General features: G+C 50.6%; 2 protein-coding genes across 6 annotated transcripts in view; one reads left to right on the top strand and one right to left on the bottom strand.

Moving 5' to 3' along the window:
- Positions 1 to 14588, top strand: part of atp8a1 (ATPase phospholipid transporting 8A1) — a 103864-nt gene extending 89276 nt beyond the window's left edge. For 4 of the 5 annotated variants that reach the window (XM_030367534.1, XM_030367532.1, XM_030367537.1 and 1 more), the window contains 4 exons: positions 7624 to 7712; positions 8317 to 8409; positions 9903 to 9994; positions 11531 to 14588. In XM_030367534.1, coding sequence (XP_030223394.1) covers positions 7624 to 7712; positions 8317 to 8409; positions 9903 to 9994; positions 11531 to 11628 — 372 coding nt within the window. In that variant the 3' untranslated portion in view covers positions 11629 to 14588. Of the gene's footprint in view, positions 1 to 7623; positions 7713 to 8316; positions 8410 to 9902; positions 9995 to 11108; positions 11173 to 11530 lie in introns of all 5 variants that reach the window. The other variant, XM_030367535.1, reaches the window with a different exon arrangement.
- Positions 14589 to 16034: 1446 nt separating this feature from the next.
- Positions 16035 to 18676, bottom strand: shisa3 (shisa family member 3). The gene is made up of 2 exons (XM_030367539.1): positions 17899 to 18676; positions 16035 to 16926 (listed from the first exon to the last, which is right to left on the bottom strand). The coding sequence occupies exons 1-2, from the start codon at positions 18173 to 18175 to the stop codon at positions 16307 to 16309; spliced, it is 897 nt and encodes a 298-aa protein (XP_030223399.1). The 5' UTR covers positions 18176 to 18676; the 3' UTR covers positions 16035 to 16306.
- Between the last annotated feature and the right edge of the window lie 257 nt (positions 18677 to 18933).

Genomic DNA, 18933 nt, shown 5'->3' with positions numbered 1-18933 from the left:
GACGCAACACACACACTCCCAAATAACCACACACACAAAACCACACACACACACAAACACACACTGATTACATGTAAGCAGACGTAACCACACAAGCTCATCAACCCAGGTCACGTATATATACAGAGGGGATACACACACATTCACACACATTGTAACAGACACACACAACTCTTTTTTGTGCGTGCGTTCCTGTCGCACAAAGACAAACCTTTGATCATGACGTGGCCCATCACTCATTACCTCAGAATCCCTTAAATCATCAGATGCCGTGAACTCAACCCGGGTGTGTTTTTTCTTTTTCTTCCATTTTTTTTTTGGGATTCTTGTTGTATAACCTGACACTGGGGGTCTATGAGCCGAACCAGAGGGGGGGTCCCACCTCTGGCTTGTGTTATGTAATGACTTAATTGGGCCAATTAGCCATGTGTTTGGGTTGCGTCGCTCTCGCTCGCCCCTGAGTATCCACAGGTGACGTTGGGACTGTATTCATTTGGACGCACGCACACACACACACACACACACACACACACACACACACACACACACACACACACACACACACACACACACACACACACACACACACACACACACACACACACACACACACAAATACACAGTCACACACACACACACACACAGTCACACACACACACACACACACACACACACACACACAAATACACAGAGTCACATACACACACACACACCGAGACACACACACACACACACACACACACACACACACACACAAATACACAGAGTCACATACACACACACACACCGAGACACACACACAAGCATGCACAAACACACACACACACATAGTGGAGTCATGTGTTGTGTGTTGTTTCCCCCCTGGCTGGCCATGAGAGTTTAGCCACATTGGCTGCTTCTCGGGGCCCAGACCCCGCCTGGACCTCTGCTTTGATTTTCTTTCTCTTAGTTTCCTCATCCATTTCACACACATAAACACACACACACAGAAACACACACCCAGATACACACCCACAGATACCCCCCCCCCCCTCGACCCGCTAGTCCTCCAGTAAGCAGTCTGTCAGAAGTGCGTGGCTTTCATCCACTGCCCACAGCACTGGATGACGACGGGAACGGAGCCCTGCAGCCAGCGTGTAACCCGATGCCCCCCCCCCACACACACACACATACACACACACACTACACACTACACACTACACCCTGCTCTGCCCCTGACACCCGAGAAAACATCAGACGGCATCCCCACCTGAGAGCCCTCGAAAGCCTCTGAGCAGGAGGGTCATCCCCACCCGACTGATACATCTCTCTCGCTCACTCTCTCGCTCTCTCTCTCGCTCTCTCTCGCCCTCTCGTGCTGTATCTCTCGCCCTCTCTCTCTCTCTCCCTCAGTCTCAGTCCGTCTGTTTGGCTTGTGCTCTTCCCTCTTCCCCCTCCTCTCTCTCTCCTTCTCTCCCTTTGATCCTCATTCTTCAACTACTCCTCCTGGATGCACTCTTTCAAACTTTAAAATGTATTTCTCTCTTGTGCCTTTTAACATGTGTCCTCTCATGTCTTTCCCCTCTCACATGTTTTCCTCATCTTTTCCTTCCCCGACGTCTTCTCCACATTTTGTTCTGGCCTCGTTCTCTTTTATTTCGTGAACCGCCGAAGGGCCAGTACTGCAACCCACACCAGAACCCTTTCAGACCTCTTCTCCTCACACCAGTTCCAGTACAGGCTGGATCACAAACACATCCGCCAGAGGTCATGAGACACCCAGTGGGGCTTATGTGTGGAATCGTACTCATCGCCCCCGACGACCACGTCCCCCATCCATTCTGTGTGATGTAATCCCCAACTCCGCCATTAGCCGGTTGCTAAGCGGCTTAGCCACACCTCGCCTCACCGCTTCAGGTAGCCTCTGTCCCCGCTGCTGTCATCACTCAAGCCCGCTCTCACCCCCCCCCCCCACCCCTTATTCTCGCCGTCCCTCCGAGTGTCGAGGTGTCCCTGAGCAAGACACCGACCTCACACTAACTGCTCTTGACGAGCTGACTGTCACCTTGCATGGTTGACACCGCAGTTGGTGTGTGAGTCTGTGCACGAACCGCTGTAAGTCGCTTTGGACGAAAAGCATCTGCTCAACGCCCTAAATGTAAATATCACCTGGGCCTCTCCGCTGTCTGTAACGGAACACGGCCATACGCGGGTACCAGCGGCAAGCAACCTTCTCTCCGCTATATGAGCATGATGTGCGGCGTAGCGGCAGACCACAGGGCGCGCCGCCGCCGCCGCCGCGGTGCGATACGGAGGGGATTTACGGAGGTATGAGGGGAGATTCTTGCGGTGGGAGCGATTGCGTTACCTCTGAGGGAGATGTGGGTTTGTGTTCACCCGCCGCTGTGCATACAGCACGTCATGGGGGCAGCACATCGGCCCGCCACCTCCTTTGAAGTGTGCACTCAGCAGAATGTACTTTTAGGTAGGGTTAGGGAGAGTTCTATGTCCCTGCCCGGCCCAGATCTTTCGCTCTCTCTCTTTCTATTTCGGATTCTCGCCTTTCTCACTCTCCTTCACCTCTCCCTCTCCTCCACCTCTCACTCCCTCGCTCTCTTTCTCTAGCTCTCTCTCGCTCTCTCTCTCTCTCTCTCTCTCGCTCTCTCTCTCTCGCTCTCTCTCTCTCTCTCGCTCTCTCTCTCTGAACTCCTCCACCTCAATCTCTCTCTCAAATTCTATCCAACCTCAGCGAACCCGCTCACGCCCAGACCATAAGGTCCATCTTGAACCCAGGCCCATTGTTTTTTTTCCGTATCCAGGCCCAACACACACACGCACGCACACACACGCGCGCGCGCGCGGCCATGTTTGGTAACACAGGTGTGATCTCGTAATGGTGAAGTAAGTGTAGGAGGGTGCAGAATTTCCCCTCATATATCTCTGTCTCGAAACACGACATGACACTATTCTAGAAAAAGAACGCCCCTCCCTAAAGCTCCACCCCACGACCCCCTTCCCCCCCCCCCCCCCCCTTCCCTACCCCCCCCCCCCCCCCCCCCCCCCAGCCCCGAGTAGGTCTTCATCACTGTTAAACCTGTGAGAAACGCTCGCGAGGAAATCAGACACCGACACCTCCGCTGTTCACTTTGTTCTGCCCTCCAGTGTGGCTGAGGTCCCCGTGGCTCTGTTCTCAAAGAGCCACGCGTGAGTCCCTCCCCTCCCCTCCCTCAGGGCCCACGTTGGATCCGTCACCGCGGCACATGGAAAACACACCAGTTCCCCGCACATGGAAAACCCATCGGTCCTCTCTGTGCTGTAACGTCCTGACGGGTCAGGCGCTAGGCGTATTGGCGTACAACAAAGGAACGAACGGACTGATATTCCCCACCGACGCGACGATCCGAACGTACGCAGAGATAAATAAAGACCCTGTGTCTGCCCCGCTGAAGAATCAATCCATGATCCGCGGTCTGTGGTTAAGTGTTTTCCTAAATGGGTGGGAGCCCATCCTGAAAGCAGAGCTGAGGCGCCTCGGCCCTGCAGACCTACGCCGAGACGCTGTGTTTATCCAAGGGATTTATTACCCTTGTTGGTCCGATGAAGGGCTCAGGGTCCCGGCGACACACACATCATAGGGTGGAAGATGAACCCCCTGTGTGTGGGTTCCCAGGTCAGCTGCGCTCACGTTGGCTGCCCCCTGAATCGCCCCGGAGGCCCACTTCTAGGGGGAGTTTGTGTGTTTTTGGGATAAAGTGTGTGTGTCTAAGCGTGAGGGACCATGCTTGTCTTCATGCGCTGCAGATTTCTCTTTTAAATGATCTTCTGCTACTACTTCTTCTGCTTTCAGAGCTGCCACATGCTGGGACGTACAGCATGTGCAGCATGTCCCAATGTACAGCTTAGCCTTCCTCGCTCTCTCTCTCGCTCTCGCTCTCGCTCTGTCTCTCTCTCGCTCTGTCTCTCTCTCGCTCTGTCTCTCTCTTGCTCTGTCTCTCTCTTGCTCTCTCTCTCTCTCTCTCTCTCTCTCTCTCTCTCTCTCTCTCTCTCTCTCTCTCTCTCTCTCTCTCTCTCTCTCTCTCTCTCTCTCTCATATATCAGAATCTCCAATCCACAGCAGTCCTTCCCTGTTTTCTTAACCTAATGTCCTGGCAGCCCCGTACCTGTTGTGTTTGGGGTCCTGTGGAGCCGCTCTAATTTGGCTGTTGGGAGCGCGGCCCCCCCCCCCCCCCCCCCTTCCCTGATAAGATGCGTATTCAGCCTCTTCTGGCTCAATATTAGCATTCACTGACACCCCATTATCAGCAATTAGTGTGTTTGTTTTGCAGTTGAAAAGGTGTGTGTCTGTGCGCGTCTTTACGTTAGCATCTGTGTGTGAACCATGTTATGCAGTTGCGTACGTGCTAGTATGTGTGTGTGTGTGTGTGTGTGTGTGTGATGCATAGGGCTTCTCTTGGTCGGTGTGTCTGGTGCGGGACATTGCCTCAGCGGTGTGTGCCTCTGCGTGTGTTTACCATCACAATGGCCCGGCCTTAACATTCTTGGGCTTGTTATCACTGAGCGCCTATATCCCAGGCCTGGCTGGCCTTCCTCCCTGCGTGATGTACTCCCGGGATCAATGCTTCCCACTAATGGTCATGGTTAAGGGCCTGCGTGCGCAGACTTAAGGATCCCTGCCGCTGACGTCCTCCTGGTGCAGATTTATGCGTTGGCGTTTGATTTGAAATGTCTTTCCCATATTTTGGAGGGGGGGGGCGGTTTGTTGGATTTATTGTGTGTTTCGCTCGCACCGTTCTCTGTGATGGCTGACACGGTTTCTGTCTTTGCAGAGCAGCGTGGGGGGGGGGGGGGGGGGGGTGGATTTGCATGCTGTGTCTTAGCTCAGGCATGTTTGGGTTGTTAGTGTCTGTCTGTATTTTATTTTTGTGCTTGCGTGTGTCCTTCTGTCTGCCTATCTGTCTGTCTTTTTATTTTTCTGTATGTCTGCACGACTTGTCATGTGTGTGTTTGTGTAAACGGTGTGTGTTTGTGTTAGTGTTCGTGTGTGCGTGAGTGTATGCGTCTCCGTCCTCTTGGCCATGAGGAGTCTGGATGGCCTGTCAAAACATCACACCATGGCGAAGCGTCTGCACAACCAGACAAGTTTATTAGTTTGCCCTGAAACTCCTATTCCCCCCCCCCCGAGCTGACCCCTTCTCTGTCTCCCCTCCCCTAGGGCCCGTGGTATGAGCCATCACCAACATGCATCAGTCACTGCTTGCTCAGTGGGTATGAGGCGGCTTCCCTTCCAAACGTCCCGGTACAGACAAACATCTGTGGATGGTTTTTGCTGCGCTTTTATTTTTAAAAAAAGTATTCCGTTCATTTAAAGCGGTGTCATAAGGAAGTTGGTCCAGAATGGCATGGACCACACGCCCCCTATTTGGTTTGGGAGGGTCTCTCCGGGTCGGTTAGGACAGGAGGGTCTGTTTGGGCCAAGGTTTTAAAGATGTGGAGGTTCCTGATCTCTCAGGGCCTCTGGCAGTCGCTAATTTAATATACAGAGCATACACCCTGGGCTTATTGAAGGATACTTATCATGAAAGTTTCAAATACTTCTTCTAATTCTTATACATCTAATAAAATGTTCACTCTGTTAGGATAGAGGACATTTCTCCTGGGCCCGGGTCAATTACAAATTGACGTCAAAGTGTCCTGTGGGCTCGTGCAATTTTCCTTAATCGTCTATATTTTCAGTCGCCTGGGAACATAGTTAGAGCTCCATTCATCGCCGTGGCGCTTCAGACTGTAGGAAAGACGTTTTGATTTCCAGTCATTTGGGATTTCCTCCTTCCCCCGTGTTGTGACAGACATCAAAGCCCATCGGCTCGTAATGACCAACAGATTAGCTCATTGAGCGCACCTGAACACTTTAATACTTTTGACACTGATTGCACGTGTGTGTATGCGTGTGTTTATGTTTGACACTGATTGTGTGTGTGTTTGCTTGCTTGTGTGTCTGTGTGTGTGTGTGTCTTCCATGGCTCCTTCCCATGGCCCTGCGTGCCTCAGGTTACAGGAAGGACATTGTCTGGGGCCCCCAGCAGTTTGAACAAGTGACACAAGCGTGTAAAGGCCCAGCGTGCAATGCGAGGAGCGCGCGTTCTGCTCTTTGACACGTAATGACAGATAGTTTCAATGCAATCGGGCCAAAGCAAACACGGCCCTCTCCCGGGGAGTTGATGGGGCTCCACCAACGCCTGGGGTGACCCCCCTCCCTCCCCTCTGGGCTCCAGATGCTCCCTCACCACCACCCACCCACCCATCCACCCGCCCCTGACACACACTCTCCCCATCCAAATCCACGCCTCTCACTCGTCCAGATGATGGCCTCATTCAGATGGATCTAGTGTGTTTAAGGCCTGACAAAGACTGTTATGAAGACCTAGGGTTTGTGTTGTGATCCGAGAGGGATTTTGTATCCGAGCGAACAGCTATCTCATCGGCTTGTGTTTCTTTGTCTTGGCGGGCTGGCGTGATGTGCGGATTTAGGTGGGCGCCAATACAAATAAATGTTCTCTGTGTTTAGTATCACTGGTGAGGATGCATTCCCAACGTTTTCCCCTCTGCCGGGGATTGTGTATCCACTGCAAAACACAACACTTCCAAATGTCACATGGAGGATTCATTTGGCGCTCCCAAAATATTGAGGGATTTATGTTTAGATAATGATATGTATATAAATATCAAGATACCGCAGTTCATTTAAGAGCTGGCGTAAATGGGACTCATACGTTTAACCTTTGCCCTCTTTAGATGTAATGCTTCAAGACTGTTGGACGGAGAGCCAGGACAATTTTCCCACTATAAACACGACATGGAAGTCCACAGTGGCTTATTTGTTGTTTTTTATTTTTATTGTTTTTATTGTTTTTTACCTCAAGAATCTAAAAATACAGTGATAGGAATACAGCCCCAGGAGCAGAAGGGAGACTTTATTTTCTCTACTTTCCTAGCTTTCCGATATCAGTCCCTTCACGTGGTCAGAGAATCTGACCTTTTATACAAAGTGTCAACGTCTCCTCCTCCACCTGCAGCCTCGGTCCATCTGCTGTGATGTGTCCCCAGGGCCTTTACCCACCAACACATTGCACAATGTAGGGTTAAAAGGGACCCTACTGTTTGAAGCCAGTCGCAGGACGCTTCCTGCAGGAAGAACAGTGCTCTCATCGGCCCTCCCGGTTCCTCCTTCAGGCCACAACCCCACCCCGGCCCACCCCACCCCCAGCCCACCCACCCAATCTGGGTGGGGATGGGGGGGCTTGAGGGGGATCAGAGAGGATTACCTGCTCTGTCTGAGGCCTCCGCCTTCGTTTCCACAGCGCAGCCTGTTTGTTTGTGTTGGGGTTTTGTAATGAGTTTGTGTATTTGTTGTCGCGGGATCTCCTCCCTAAATGAGGAGGATATTGGCTGTGCCTCCAGCTGTGTGTGTGTGTGTGTGTGTGTGTGTGTGTGTGTGTGTGTGTGTGTGTGTGTGTGTGTGTGTGTGTGTGTGTGTGCGCACATGTGCACGCGCGTTGTGTGAAAGCAGCCTTCTCAGATTACCACCTCTACCCTGACGATGTATTAATCTACCTGTGTGTGTGTGTGTGTCTCTCCCCCGGTCAGGCGGACATGATGTTCAGCTCGGGGGTCTTCTGGACTGGCCTGGTCTTCATCCCCACCACCTCGCTGGTCTTTGACGTGGCCTACAAAGTGTAAGTCTCCCCCTATCCCCTCTAGCCTCTGGTCTCTCCTCTGGGGATTGTGTGTGTGTGTGTGTGTGTGTGTGTGGGGGGGGGCAGGGAACCCATCCCGGGGGTTCCCACGAGCCTGACACCCCCCCAACCTCCGGACAGGAAGTGGTGCATCATGGGAAAGAGTGTTTTGAATGAGTGCTATCCACGGGTTAGGCCAGCCCCGTCCAGGATCGCAGTTGTTACCGACGCATCAAAAAGAACCCTCTAGTAAGGGTCCTATATATTATCCTCTGTTCACTCCTGGACCCCGGGGGTTTTATGGCTTCGGGCGATGGTCCGATCCGATTCGTCGGTTGTTACTCAGGGGCACACAGGGAGTAATGGTTGGGATAATTCTCATTGTCCTTTGTGTGTGTGTGTGTGTGTGTGTGTGTGTGTGTGTGTGTGTGTGTGTGTGTGTGTGTGTGTGTGTGTGTGTGTGTCTATGCCTGTGTGTGTGTGTATTTGTGTGTGTGTGTGTATTTGTGTGTGTCTATGCCTGTTTATGTGAGTGTGTCTATGCCTTTGTGTGTGTGTGTGTGTGTGTGTGTGTGTGTGTGTGTGTGTGTGTGCGTCTCTATAGTGTGAAGAAGGTGTGTTTCAAGACTCTGGTGGACGAGGTCCAGGAGTTGGAGGCGCTGTCTAAAGACCCCGGAGCCGTCGTCCACGGCAAGAGGTACGGTGCACGCTTCTCCCTCCGCCGGAGCCCTTTAGTGTGCTCCCCTCCTCGGGGGCCCTTCGATAGGGCCCTACGTCAACCACATAGAAACTCAAACACATCAGGTTTCATATGCCATAGTCGATTTTGCTGTACAATTAAACGTGTGTGTATATATTTATATACATGGCCCTTGAGTTCAGAATGTTTGAATTGATAAAGTGTCTGGGAACGGGTTTCTTACTGTCACTAGCAATTTGCACCTAGGTGGGTGGGTATGGTCGTTCTATACGCTTCAATGTTCCTACACATTCAACGCGTCCGTGCAGACCTGAAACCGTACCCTTCACAGAGAGCGGGCTCTGCTTTCAAAGGGTTCAACACGCAGAACCATTATAGTTAGAGAACCCCCTCATTCACACGACACACTCAGCTCAACGTGTCATACATAAGGCGTTCAGACCTTGTGTAGAAGATCGTTCACTGCACACACTTACTGCCTTCAAAGCGGGGAGTTGTTCCGCGAGAAATCAGGTGTTTATTTTTAATAAGTTTATTTTTTCAAATAAAAGCCTGGCCCGAGTACCACCACAGCGGCCCCCCCGGGTCGGGGCCCGCTCGGCCGGGCTGGGGCCCCCGGGGGCCCTGCGGTGGGCATTAGCATGAGGGCAGATCAGTGTGAAATCTGCTGCCCGCGGAAAGCGATCCCCCAGCCTGGCGAGCGGCCCAGACCCAGCAGGCCCCTGGGCCCGGGGCCCGGGGCCCGACCGCGCCCTGCTCCCTCGCTCGCTCTCACACACACACACACACATGCGCACCGAGACACACCGAACCGAGAAATACAGAGAGACACAGAAACACACAGAGAGACACACACACGCCCACACACACACGCAGAGAAACAGAGACTTGCAGAGAGACACACACACACACACACACACACACACACACACACACACACACACACACACACACACACACACACACACACACACACACACACACACACCAACATCTTGTGAATCCAGCCTACGGTTCATGCGAGCACTTCGGCAGATGCTCATTTAATTAGGAGCGAGCAAACACTGTTAAAGAGCCACACAGACGCATAAATCCACAAGACTTCCTCGTAGCGCGCACACACACACACACACACACACACACACACACACACACACACACACACACACACTCACCGAGGCACACACCGACAGGCGCGCTCCTCCGACCGGCTACCACGCACGCCGGCAGCCATTCATATATTTCAGTAGCGTGCGGCGGGGCGTGTCGTCTCCCGACATGGTCTCCTCTCCGCGGCTCCTGGCTGACATGCCTTCCTGTTCGCCCAACGGTAGTGGAGACACTTGATGTATGGATCATTAAACCTGCCTGCAGGGCTCTGCTGGAGGCTAACTCCCTGTGTGTGTGCGCGCGTGTGTGTGTGTCCCTGTGTGTGTGTGTGTGTGTGTGTGTGTGTGTGTGTGTGTGTGTGTGTGTGTGTGTTCTTCCAGTCTGACGGAGCGGGCCCTGCTCCTGAAGAACGTGTTCAAGAAGAGCACGGTCAGCCTCTACCGCTCCGACTCCATGCAGCAGAACCTACTCCGTGAGTTCCCCTCCTCCGTCCTCGCTCCCTTCCTTTAGTCCTTCCCTTGGTTACTCCTTTATTTCTTTCCTTCTTTTTATCTTTCTACCATTTTATGTCTTCCTTTACTTTCCTTTAGTGCCTTCCTTTACTTCCGTTCCTCCTTTCTGGTTCTCCTTCGTCCCTTCTTTTCCCTCTTTCTTTATCCCTCTTTCTCTCTTTCCTTCTATCTTCCATTCTCTTTCTCTCTTCCTCCCTCTCTGTTTTTCTTTCCTCCTCTTGCCAGACCACCCTCGCTTCGCTCCCATCGCCCCAGGGTGAAGGCACCCCACCGTTAGCCCCCCCGCCCCCACCTCGTCCCAGGGTTTAGATCTCCGTGATTAATCTCCATTCAAATCAGGGATGGTAGCAGGGGAGGGGGTGGGGTTAGCAGGCAGTCAGGGGAAACAGGAAGCGTGTCGCTGTTCGTTGGGCTCGCACACACACCCCCCGCCGACTCTGAAGGAGAAGAGGACGTCTTCCTCTTCCTCCTGTCCCCCCCCCCCCCCGCCCCACCACACTGCTGTTATTCGCATGTCCCCCAGTGGACCGCTGCAGGAAGTGCCCATCTATAATCCTGTCCTCAAGGCTGTTGGCTCGGCTCCCTGTAGGCCGGGGCCGGCCCCCCCATGCCCCCCGGCCCCGCGGCCCCCACACTAACGGGGCCTCTCATGGGATGTGCAGTCGAACGCACACTGCATGGTTTGTGGCTTTAGTCAGTGTCAGTTTTTTTTGGTGTGTGTGTGTCTGTGTGTGTGTGTGTGTGTGTTTGTTTGTGTGTGATGCTCTGTGTCTGTTTCTCTGTTCTTTTTCTGTTCTTATTTAGTGTGTTGTGTTCCTTTTTCGTTGCGTGTCTCAGGTGAGGCGTAGACTCCGTAGTGTGTGACAGCTCTATCTCTCCTAGTTCTACCAGTAGAACGACAGGATCTAACCCTAACCCAGTAGCCCCCCCTGGTAGAAGCCCCCCCCCCCCCTTTGCCCCCCCACTTCCTTCCCCGTGTGGAGTGCCTTGAGTGCAGTTCCCTTAAAACCTTAAAGAGCCCGATAACACAACTCACTCGCTGCGCTGTTATTTCCCACAATGCACTCCTCTCAGCGGGCGACTCTTTGAACGCGCCCGCTGCCCTCCAGGTAGTGGCCGAGTCATTTGACACCTGAAGGTGAGTCCAGGGGTCGAAGGTCAGAAGGGCATCCTAGACGCTAGCCTGAGATATAGTGTGAAGCCTACTAAAGGAGATAGGAGACAGGGCTGGCAAAACGTCCTTTACTCAGGGGGATCTGGGCTGAGAGACTTCATTGTTAAGTTAATTTCATTTATTTAATTTTCAATTTATGTTATTTTCCGTTAAGCTCTGTGTTTTCTTTTAAATTTGTTGGATTCATTTGAATGGACGTTCTGTGTTTAAGTTCAGCTCATGTGTTCTCGTCATGTCGGCTTCCCACTGGTTCTGTTTTGGTGCGTCTTTATACTAACTCTCTCCCCCCCCTCCCTCCCTCCCTCCCTCCCTCCCCCGGCAGACGGCTATGCGTTCTCCCAGGACGAGAACGGCGTGGTGTCTCAGTCGGAGGTGGTGCGCGTGTACGACACCACCAAGCAGCGGCCCAGCGAGTGGTGAGGGCCGCACTCGTCCTCTTTTCAGCCGACGCCATCTTTAAAAAAAAAAACGACAACGACGTCATCAACGGCCGTAGCGTAACTTGCGGTTGGTTTGGGAGCGGAGGGCCGCGATTGGTCGGGGAAGAGTCGACCCCGCCCACACGATGCAGGAAGTATCCGACCTGACTAGGCGGGCGCTGGAGATGTGAGATCTGTCTTGTTCTACTTTAAAAAAAAAAGAAAACTATGAAAGGGATAATTGATAAGGAGTGACGTGTGTTGACTTGCGTATTCACTATGCTGTAGTTGTGTGTCCAGCAGACATAATGAGCACTGTGCTTGCACTCTTTGTTTGTTTGTTTTTGTTGTTTTTGTTTTTTTGTTTTGTTTTTGAGTCTGCGGTCTGAAGTTCCTGACTGTTGTCGCACTGTTGGTCAGGGTCAAACTCTCGCGTCCCATTGGATGAGAGGAAGAAAGGTAGATAAAATCATCAATGTTGAGCCAAAAAAAGTTTCAAACGCCTCGTCTGATTGAAATTCGAATTTTTTGTATCGCCATTGTACTGTTAAGTGTAAAAGAGAAAGGAAGAAGTAAGGGAATGGGGGATTCTGTTCCAGGTCACACAGAGTATCGTTCCTGTCCACGGATTGCCAAAGAGCAGTCGTATATACAATCACCTCCAAATCTCAGACAAGAAGGGAAAAAAGTAAAAATTAACCACCAACCTAAACCAAATATAATCCCACCCTCGAGTGTATTCCAGCACTAAATGGACCACTTCAGACCAGACGCTTTTAACTGTGTTTAACCCATCCCTGTTTTTGTTCTGCACTTCCTAACACACATGTCTCATAAGGCCTTACATACATCCACAAATAGTTTGTCCGTTGCTCTTCTCATATGTTTTATTATATTATTCTTATTATTCTTATTATTTTGAAAAAAGCGTGTAAATACTGTGCCTGGTTCTAATTTAATTCTACGTAGGCCTCTCCGTTTTCTCTTTCTCGAGTTTGAATCGTCAGCCTAGTTGACGCCTAGATCCTCACTATGTTTTACACAGCAGGCTGATTGCTCGTGACTAGTAATTGCATTCCACACATTACTCGGCTGCAACAATCCCAATGGTGCCTAACCAGTCCTCTTTTCCCCCGTTGGACCACCTTAGCCAAGAATAGTTTAGCGTAGCCAGCTAGCGTAGAACAGTGCTCCTCACTCTCTCACACACACACAAACACACACACACACCTATTGAGTAGACAAAGCCCACCCCCCACCACAGTATTGTACTCGTACAACGTGACATGTGAAATACACATTGAGTGCCTTGTGGCACATGTTATAACAAAGGATAACGTTCGTTCTCACAAAGTTGTAACTGGGAACGCTGGGAGGGGGGGGGGGGGGGGGGCGTTCAGTGGTCTTGTCGAATTTCTGTCTGCTTACATCGGTGGTGGCTCTCTATTTCACCATAGTGTTTCCCTTGACATGGATTGGATTCCTCCAACATAAGTGCCATTAGCTTAAGGGAGAGAGGAACAGTAGTCAGGAAACTCCACCCGTGTCGGCACTACTTGGTCTCTATAGTTATTTTGTGAATTTGTATTTTTATAATGGAGATGTATGGATTTTGCATCGACTGGCTTTGTAACGAATCGTTCTCCGTACGTCTTTTGTTCTTCTTCTCTCTCAAACTGAACCGAATGAGAAACCTGAGCTTTCTTAAATGTACCGTGGTTATTATTAATATGGATATAGCTCTGTTAATTTATAAATTGGACTACTTGTGTCTGTGCGAATGCTTTTTCTTCTCCCCATGGGAGATTGTTTTCTCTGAAGGAATGAGTGTGTGTCTATGTGTTGTCTGCATGTGCATGTGTGCGCACATAGCCGTGTGTGTATGTGTGCGTGTGTTGACTCTTCTCCTGTGCATAACATATATGTATGTATGTATGCCTTGCATGTCTGTTTCCTTAATGTGAGGCTGGGAACTCTGGACTTTTCTCTCGTGGCAACCTATCAGTGTATTTTATGTGTATTTGTTTTGCGCGCACGTGTGTGTGTGTGTGTGTGTGTGTGACGCGTGTGTGTGTGTTTGTGTTAACGAGTGCGCATGTGTGTGCTCACGCCGGCCTGTGTGAAGACGCTTGCTCTTACTGTCTGTTTGCACGAATCCAAGTATAGGAACGGTGTACTGCTGTCCGCTGATGCAGGGTCCATTTGGGTCTGTGTCTAAAGTGAGTGTGTGTGTGTGTGTGTGTGTGTGTGTGTGTGTGTGTGTGTGTGTGTGTGTGTGTGTGTGTGTGTGTGTGTGTGTGTTTGTGTGTTTGAAAGGGAGATGTTGCACAATGCACTCAATGTAACTCCTCAGTAGTGGATACCTGGTATCATCTGGTCATGGGTTTTTCTTTGGCGAATATTTATTTGTTTTTTGTAACTTGTGTTCCTCATGCAACGTTTTTTGCGACATAACAAAATGGATTCTGGTTTTTGCTTCTGTTGGGTTCTGTTTATTTGTTCGGCTTCGGGCAAAACAAAATAGGGGTTTGTTATGCTGCGCTTTTGTTTCGTGTTCGGGTTCGGCTTCTATCCGCCGTCTCTAAAAATGCTGAATGTTGATCTTGTGTTTGTGGACGGACTCGCACTCGTTGCTTTTTCCGGAAACATGAAAACACGTTACAGTCCCTAGTCCCCACCCCCCCCCCCCCTCCCTTCGTAACAGTGGGGGGTGTGGGGGCTGCATGAGTGGACTAGGATAAAATCAGTTCCTTAGTTAAATGTGTATTGTACCACTCCAATTCTCACTCAAGTATTGGTCACTTTACAAAAGAAAATGCACTTTTACATTTTTTGGTGTTTTAATATTTCATTTTCATATGCCATTTTGTTAAATGATTGTTCTGCATGTTGGGGACTGCAAACTTTTAAGTGTTGTCTTTTACTGCCATGGAGGACTCCTGAAATAAACTTTACAAACAACTCGCAGTGTCGTTGCGGCTAATCGTTTTTTTTTGTCCTCCGCCAAACGCATGCCGTGCACTTTGGTTCCCGCCCTCCTCGTAAAAGCGCACGTGTGTGGTCACAAACAGGACACACAGTGGCGTGCGAAGCTAAACAGGAAAGGCAGGGAAGAGGCATAAAAAAGAACCACTGCCTGGCTCACCCAACAAACAAGTCCAGCCGGCAGAGACTGTGTTCTGTTACACTCCCATAATTACTGCGGCTGAATAATTAATTCCTGTTTCCAGCTATGGTAAAATTTATGTAGGGTTTCCAACCTTTTCTAATAATGTTTTATATTTGATTGTATGTGGGTTTGGACTATTTTTGGATTTGAAAGAGTTGATCATTACTCTGAGCCTCTGGGTAGTAATATAGTTCTTACTATTCAATGATGAATTAAAGGTATATAATGGTACAAATCGTTTTTTGCACTTGAAATACACCTCAAAAGTCCCTCAAAGCACCTTCACCGAAAATCGGACTGACTAACCTTACAAAAAAACAGAATAAATCAAGTCTCAAACGCTATGGTTGCTGCACACACCTCCCTCCCGTCATACAGGCCGTTTAATACCAGCCAGCCACACAGATCCACGACCCACATTAAACCAGGGGGGGGGGGGGGGGGGGGGGGGCTGCTGCATACGAGGACTAATAACAACGTCCAGGCCGCTGGAATGTGGCGGCGGGTGGAAGCATCAGCAGAATGCTCTTAAGACAGTGATTGCCAGGTCTATTTCACACTCAAATAGCTGAGGGAACAGAAAGGTCTTTGTGAGCCCATGGTGGCCTGGGGAGGGGTGGGCCCTACCTGTTGATGCAACCCAAACCTATCTCTGGGCCCAGTTGTTTTAGACACTGTGGCCGCGGCATGCCCGCTGAACATCGACAATGACTGATCCTCACTGCTGCATTCCTGCACTCAAATCTGCCGGGAGCGAGCAGCAGGCAGGTAGTGAGCTGTTGGTGTGGAGCCTGGGTGACCCCATGGCCGTCTGTTTGCGTTGGATAGGGGAACGGACGCTTGGCTCACGCTCGTGACTTGACCTTTAGGTTGGTCAAAGAAAGCAATAAAAATAGGGATGATTCATGGTTGACCAGACCCTTCCTTTATGACCGTATATGGTCGTGGTGCCGTTTTATTCACAGGTTTTGAGGAATAGTTATTACACCCCGGCTCCGTTGTCTTTTCGCACTGTCCAAATACCGCATGGTGTTGTGAAAGAAACGCTCGGGACTGCCAGTGTTTACTATTCGACCACGACTCAATCTGAAGTAGTTCCCCTCCTCAACTTTGTTTTGTGTGAATATTACACACTTGTATAAAGAATCATGTAAACCTTTTATAGGGCATCGAAAGAGGAAGAGAGATGTAGGATATACCGGGGACGGTTGAAGGTGCATACCATGCAAAGCCAGCACTGTGTGTGTAGTAATTTCACTTTTATTACAAAATAATAGATCCTGCGCTCCGACGCAGCTGTACAAAACGCTCAGGCACTGGGCTCGGCGATTTCAAAGTCTTCCAAGCTTAAAAATCTGTTTCAGCAGCTCCGTAATCCCGGCCTTTAGTCCCTCATACCTCCCTAATTCCAGGGGTTCAACCTTAGCAGGCTGGCCCACTGTCTCCCGGCCCTTTAGTTTCTATTTGACCGTGTAATCCCTGCTGCTTCTCCCCCACCGCCGGAGCCCCATCAGCTCTGTCCGAAGTCCGCAAAGCCCTTGGCCCCGGCGTAGGGGTCCGGCGGCAGGGGGAAGTAGTACTGCCGGGGCAGCAGGAAGCCCTGTCCCTGGGAGGGGTGGGCCAGCATGGGGGCCTGGTGCATCTGCAGCTGGGTCAGGCTATGTCCGGAGGCCAGGGCGTGCTGGTGGTGCTGGACGCACCCCGCCGCCGCCGCCGCCGCCGCCATCGACGCCGCCATGGCCGGGTTGGTGTAGGGCGGGGGCGGGGGCGGGGGCAGCAGAGTCTGGGGCGCGTGCGAGGAGGAGTGGAGCGTCGCCGACGACGACATGGTGGCCGTCACCAGGCAGCCGCCGGAGAAGCGGCGCACGGAGCTGCCGGCGCCGGCGGAGCTGGAGCTGGTGGTGGCCGTGCTGGACTGGCGGGACGGGGTGCGCAGGCTGGGGGGCGCGCTGGTCAGGATCATGGGGATGGTCTCGCCGCCCTGGCAGCTCCGCAGGGAGAAGCGGATGGGCTGCGGCGTGGGCTGCTTGGGGCGCAGGCAGGTGCAGCAGTACACGGCCACCAGGGAGCCCACCACCACGAAGGCCACGAAGATACTGCCCACCATGAGGAAGGGCACGTAGATGGGCTCTGGGGGGACGAGGAGACGGGGGGGCGGGTTAGGGTTTGTGTTTTAGGGTTTTTCTCCAGGGGATGATGGTTTAGCTAGGTGGATGATTAAAAGAAGCTGAATTATTGTGCTTGTTTCCGCGTGTGCCGGCCTATTGAGGTTAGTTTTATTATTCAACATTTAATTCACAAGTAAGGTTGATCTGACACTGAGGAAAGTCTGTTTTGAAATGTGTTGTTAAACAATGGTTTAAAGGCTATTTACTTTTGCTTCCAATATCACTTTTTGTAAAAGAAATATATTTCCATGTAACCGTTGGGTTAATTTATCATTTTAGAGCTTTTCTAATGCAAACATTTACTCAATAAAAGTGTCTTCATAATAAATTCAAATCACTTTATATGTGTATTAAAAAAGACAAATGGAGATAAATGAATGATAAATTATAATGTATAATTTTGTATCAGTAGGCCTATTTGTAACATGATTTGTCTTGTCCTTCAATAATCGGTAAATAAACTCATGTGCTGTCTATGTCGTTAACCTTCCAAACTTGCTTTTTCCTTGTGTGCCTAGTGGAATCGACCCGGTGAATCTTTAAATCATTAAATTCAATAATGTGCCAAGGCATTTCATACAAATACTTTTGGACAGAGCAGCTGACCACTAATTTATTACATAGCTTTTCTAAATCAATGGAACTCATTTTGCTTTAAATTATTACACAACATCGTGTACAGTAGGCACTGCTATACAACTTTCAATAGTTTAATAAGATCCAATGAGTTGAAGTGAAGGAAATGTATATTTCACACACACTAATGTTTAATCTCCCCTCACACTCTTATCCAACTTTTTAATTGTTGAATCAGACTCAATGAGTTGAATAAGTGAATCAAATGTGTATTCCACACACAGCAACAGCACTAATGTTTAATTTCCCCGGCCCTCACACTGTGATGAATAAGTCTGATGGCAGTAAGTTAACTCACGGGCTGCAAACTCGGCCTGGTCCAGCTCCCGGTCGTTGGTGCAGGTCCCCTGGTCCAGCCGCGCGTCCACGGCGGCGCAGCAGTACCGCAGGGCGCAGGAGCCGCAGCACACCGTGGCGTCCATGGTATCAAAGTCCTCCGGGCACTGGAAGCCCTCATGGTAGTTCCCGTGCCCGTCCAGCCACCCGTGGCAGTACTCCCCCTGTGCGTCGGATATCCGTAGATTCCAGGTCAGATAGCCCAACAGCAGCCAGGGGAGGACCCCCCTACCCGTCATCCTTTTCTGGTCACTGTGTCCCGCCGGACGCTGGAGTGTGAGAGCTGGTGTGGAAGTGGATCAAAACCATCTCATTGCGATCAATTCCCGACCCTCCTCATTCAAGCTCATCACTTGGGGATCTCCATCACGTTTTGAGTTTTGTTCACTTAGTAAGTCGATTTTATTTAGTTTTTGTCATAAATCGCACGTGTAAAACCACCCCGACCAGACGCCTCTTCACGGCTGTCCCGGTGAATAACTCGAGTCCTCCGATGACATTATCGCTCTTCTCATCAAACGATGCCAGAATGAATCAAACTGTGTATATATACACACACCCACTCGACTGACTACCACAGCGATGCTATCTCTGGAGGACGAGTGGAAACCACTTTCTGGAAGTAATCCATTCCGTTGTTGTGGTTCTCCTCCGAGTGAAGACGCGGTGTGTGTCGGTCCGCTACTCTCCGCGCGCTGCAGTCGGCTGTCCGCCTCGTTTGAATTCTGTCGCTTTTGTTGATTGACTCCACGGGCGCGCGCGCACCCCATTGACCAGACGGGCGCGTTCACGTCGTTTGTCGACCAATGGTCAGAGCGCGGGGTTGTGGCTTAGGGAGAAAATCTGTGTCACACATAAACAATTTGGGCAATAATCCAAAGTTTTGAATTTGTAAACCATAACAAAACATAAAAAACATTGAAATAAAAAATAACTATCTTATATATTTTTATTTTTATTCATTTATTTTTACTCATTGTATCGCACCTGCCGAGTA

Source organism: Gadus morhua, chromosome 10 (genome assembly GCF_902167405.1).
Source record: "Gadus morhua chromosome 10, gadMor3.0, whole genome shotgun sequence".
Taxonomy (NCBI): Eukaryota; Metazoa; Chordata; class Actinopteri; order Gadiformes; family Gadidae; genus Gadus; species Gadus morhua.
Note: the sequence above shows the minus strand (reverse complement) of the source record. Positions and strands in the feature narration are given on the sequence as shown.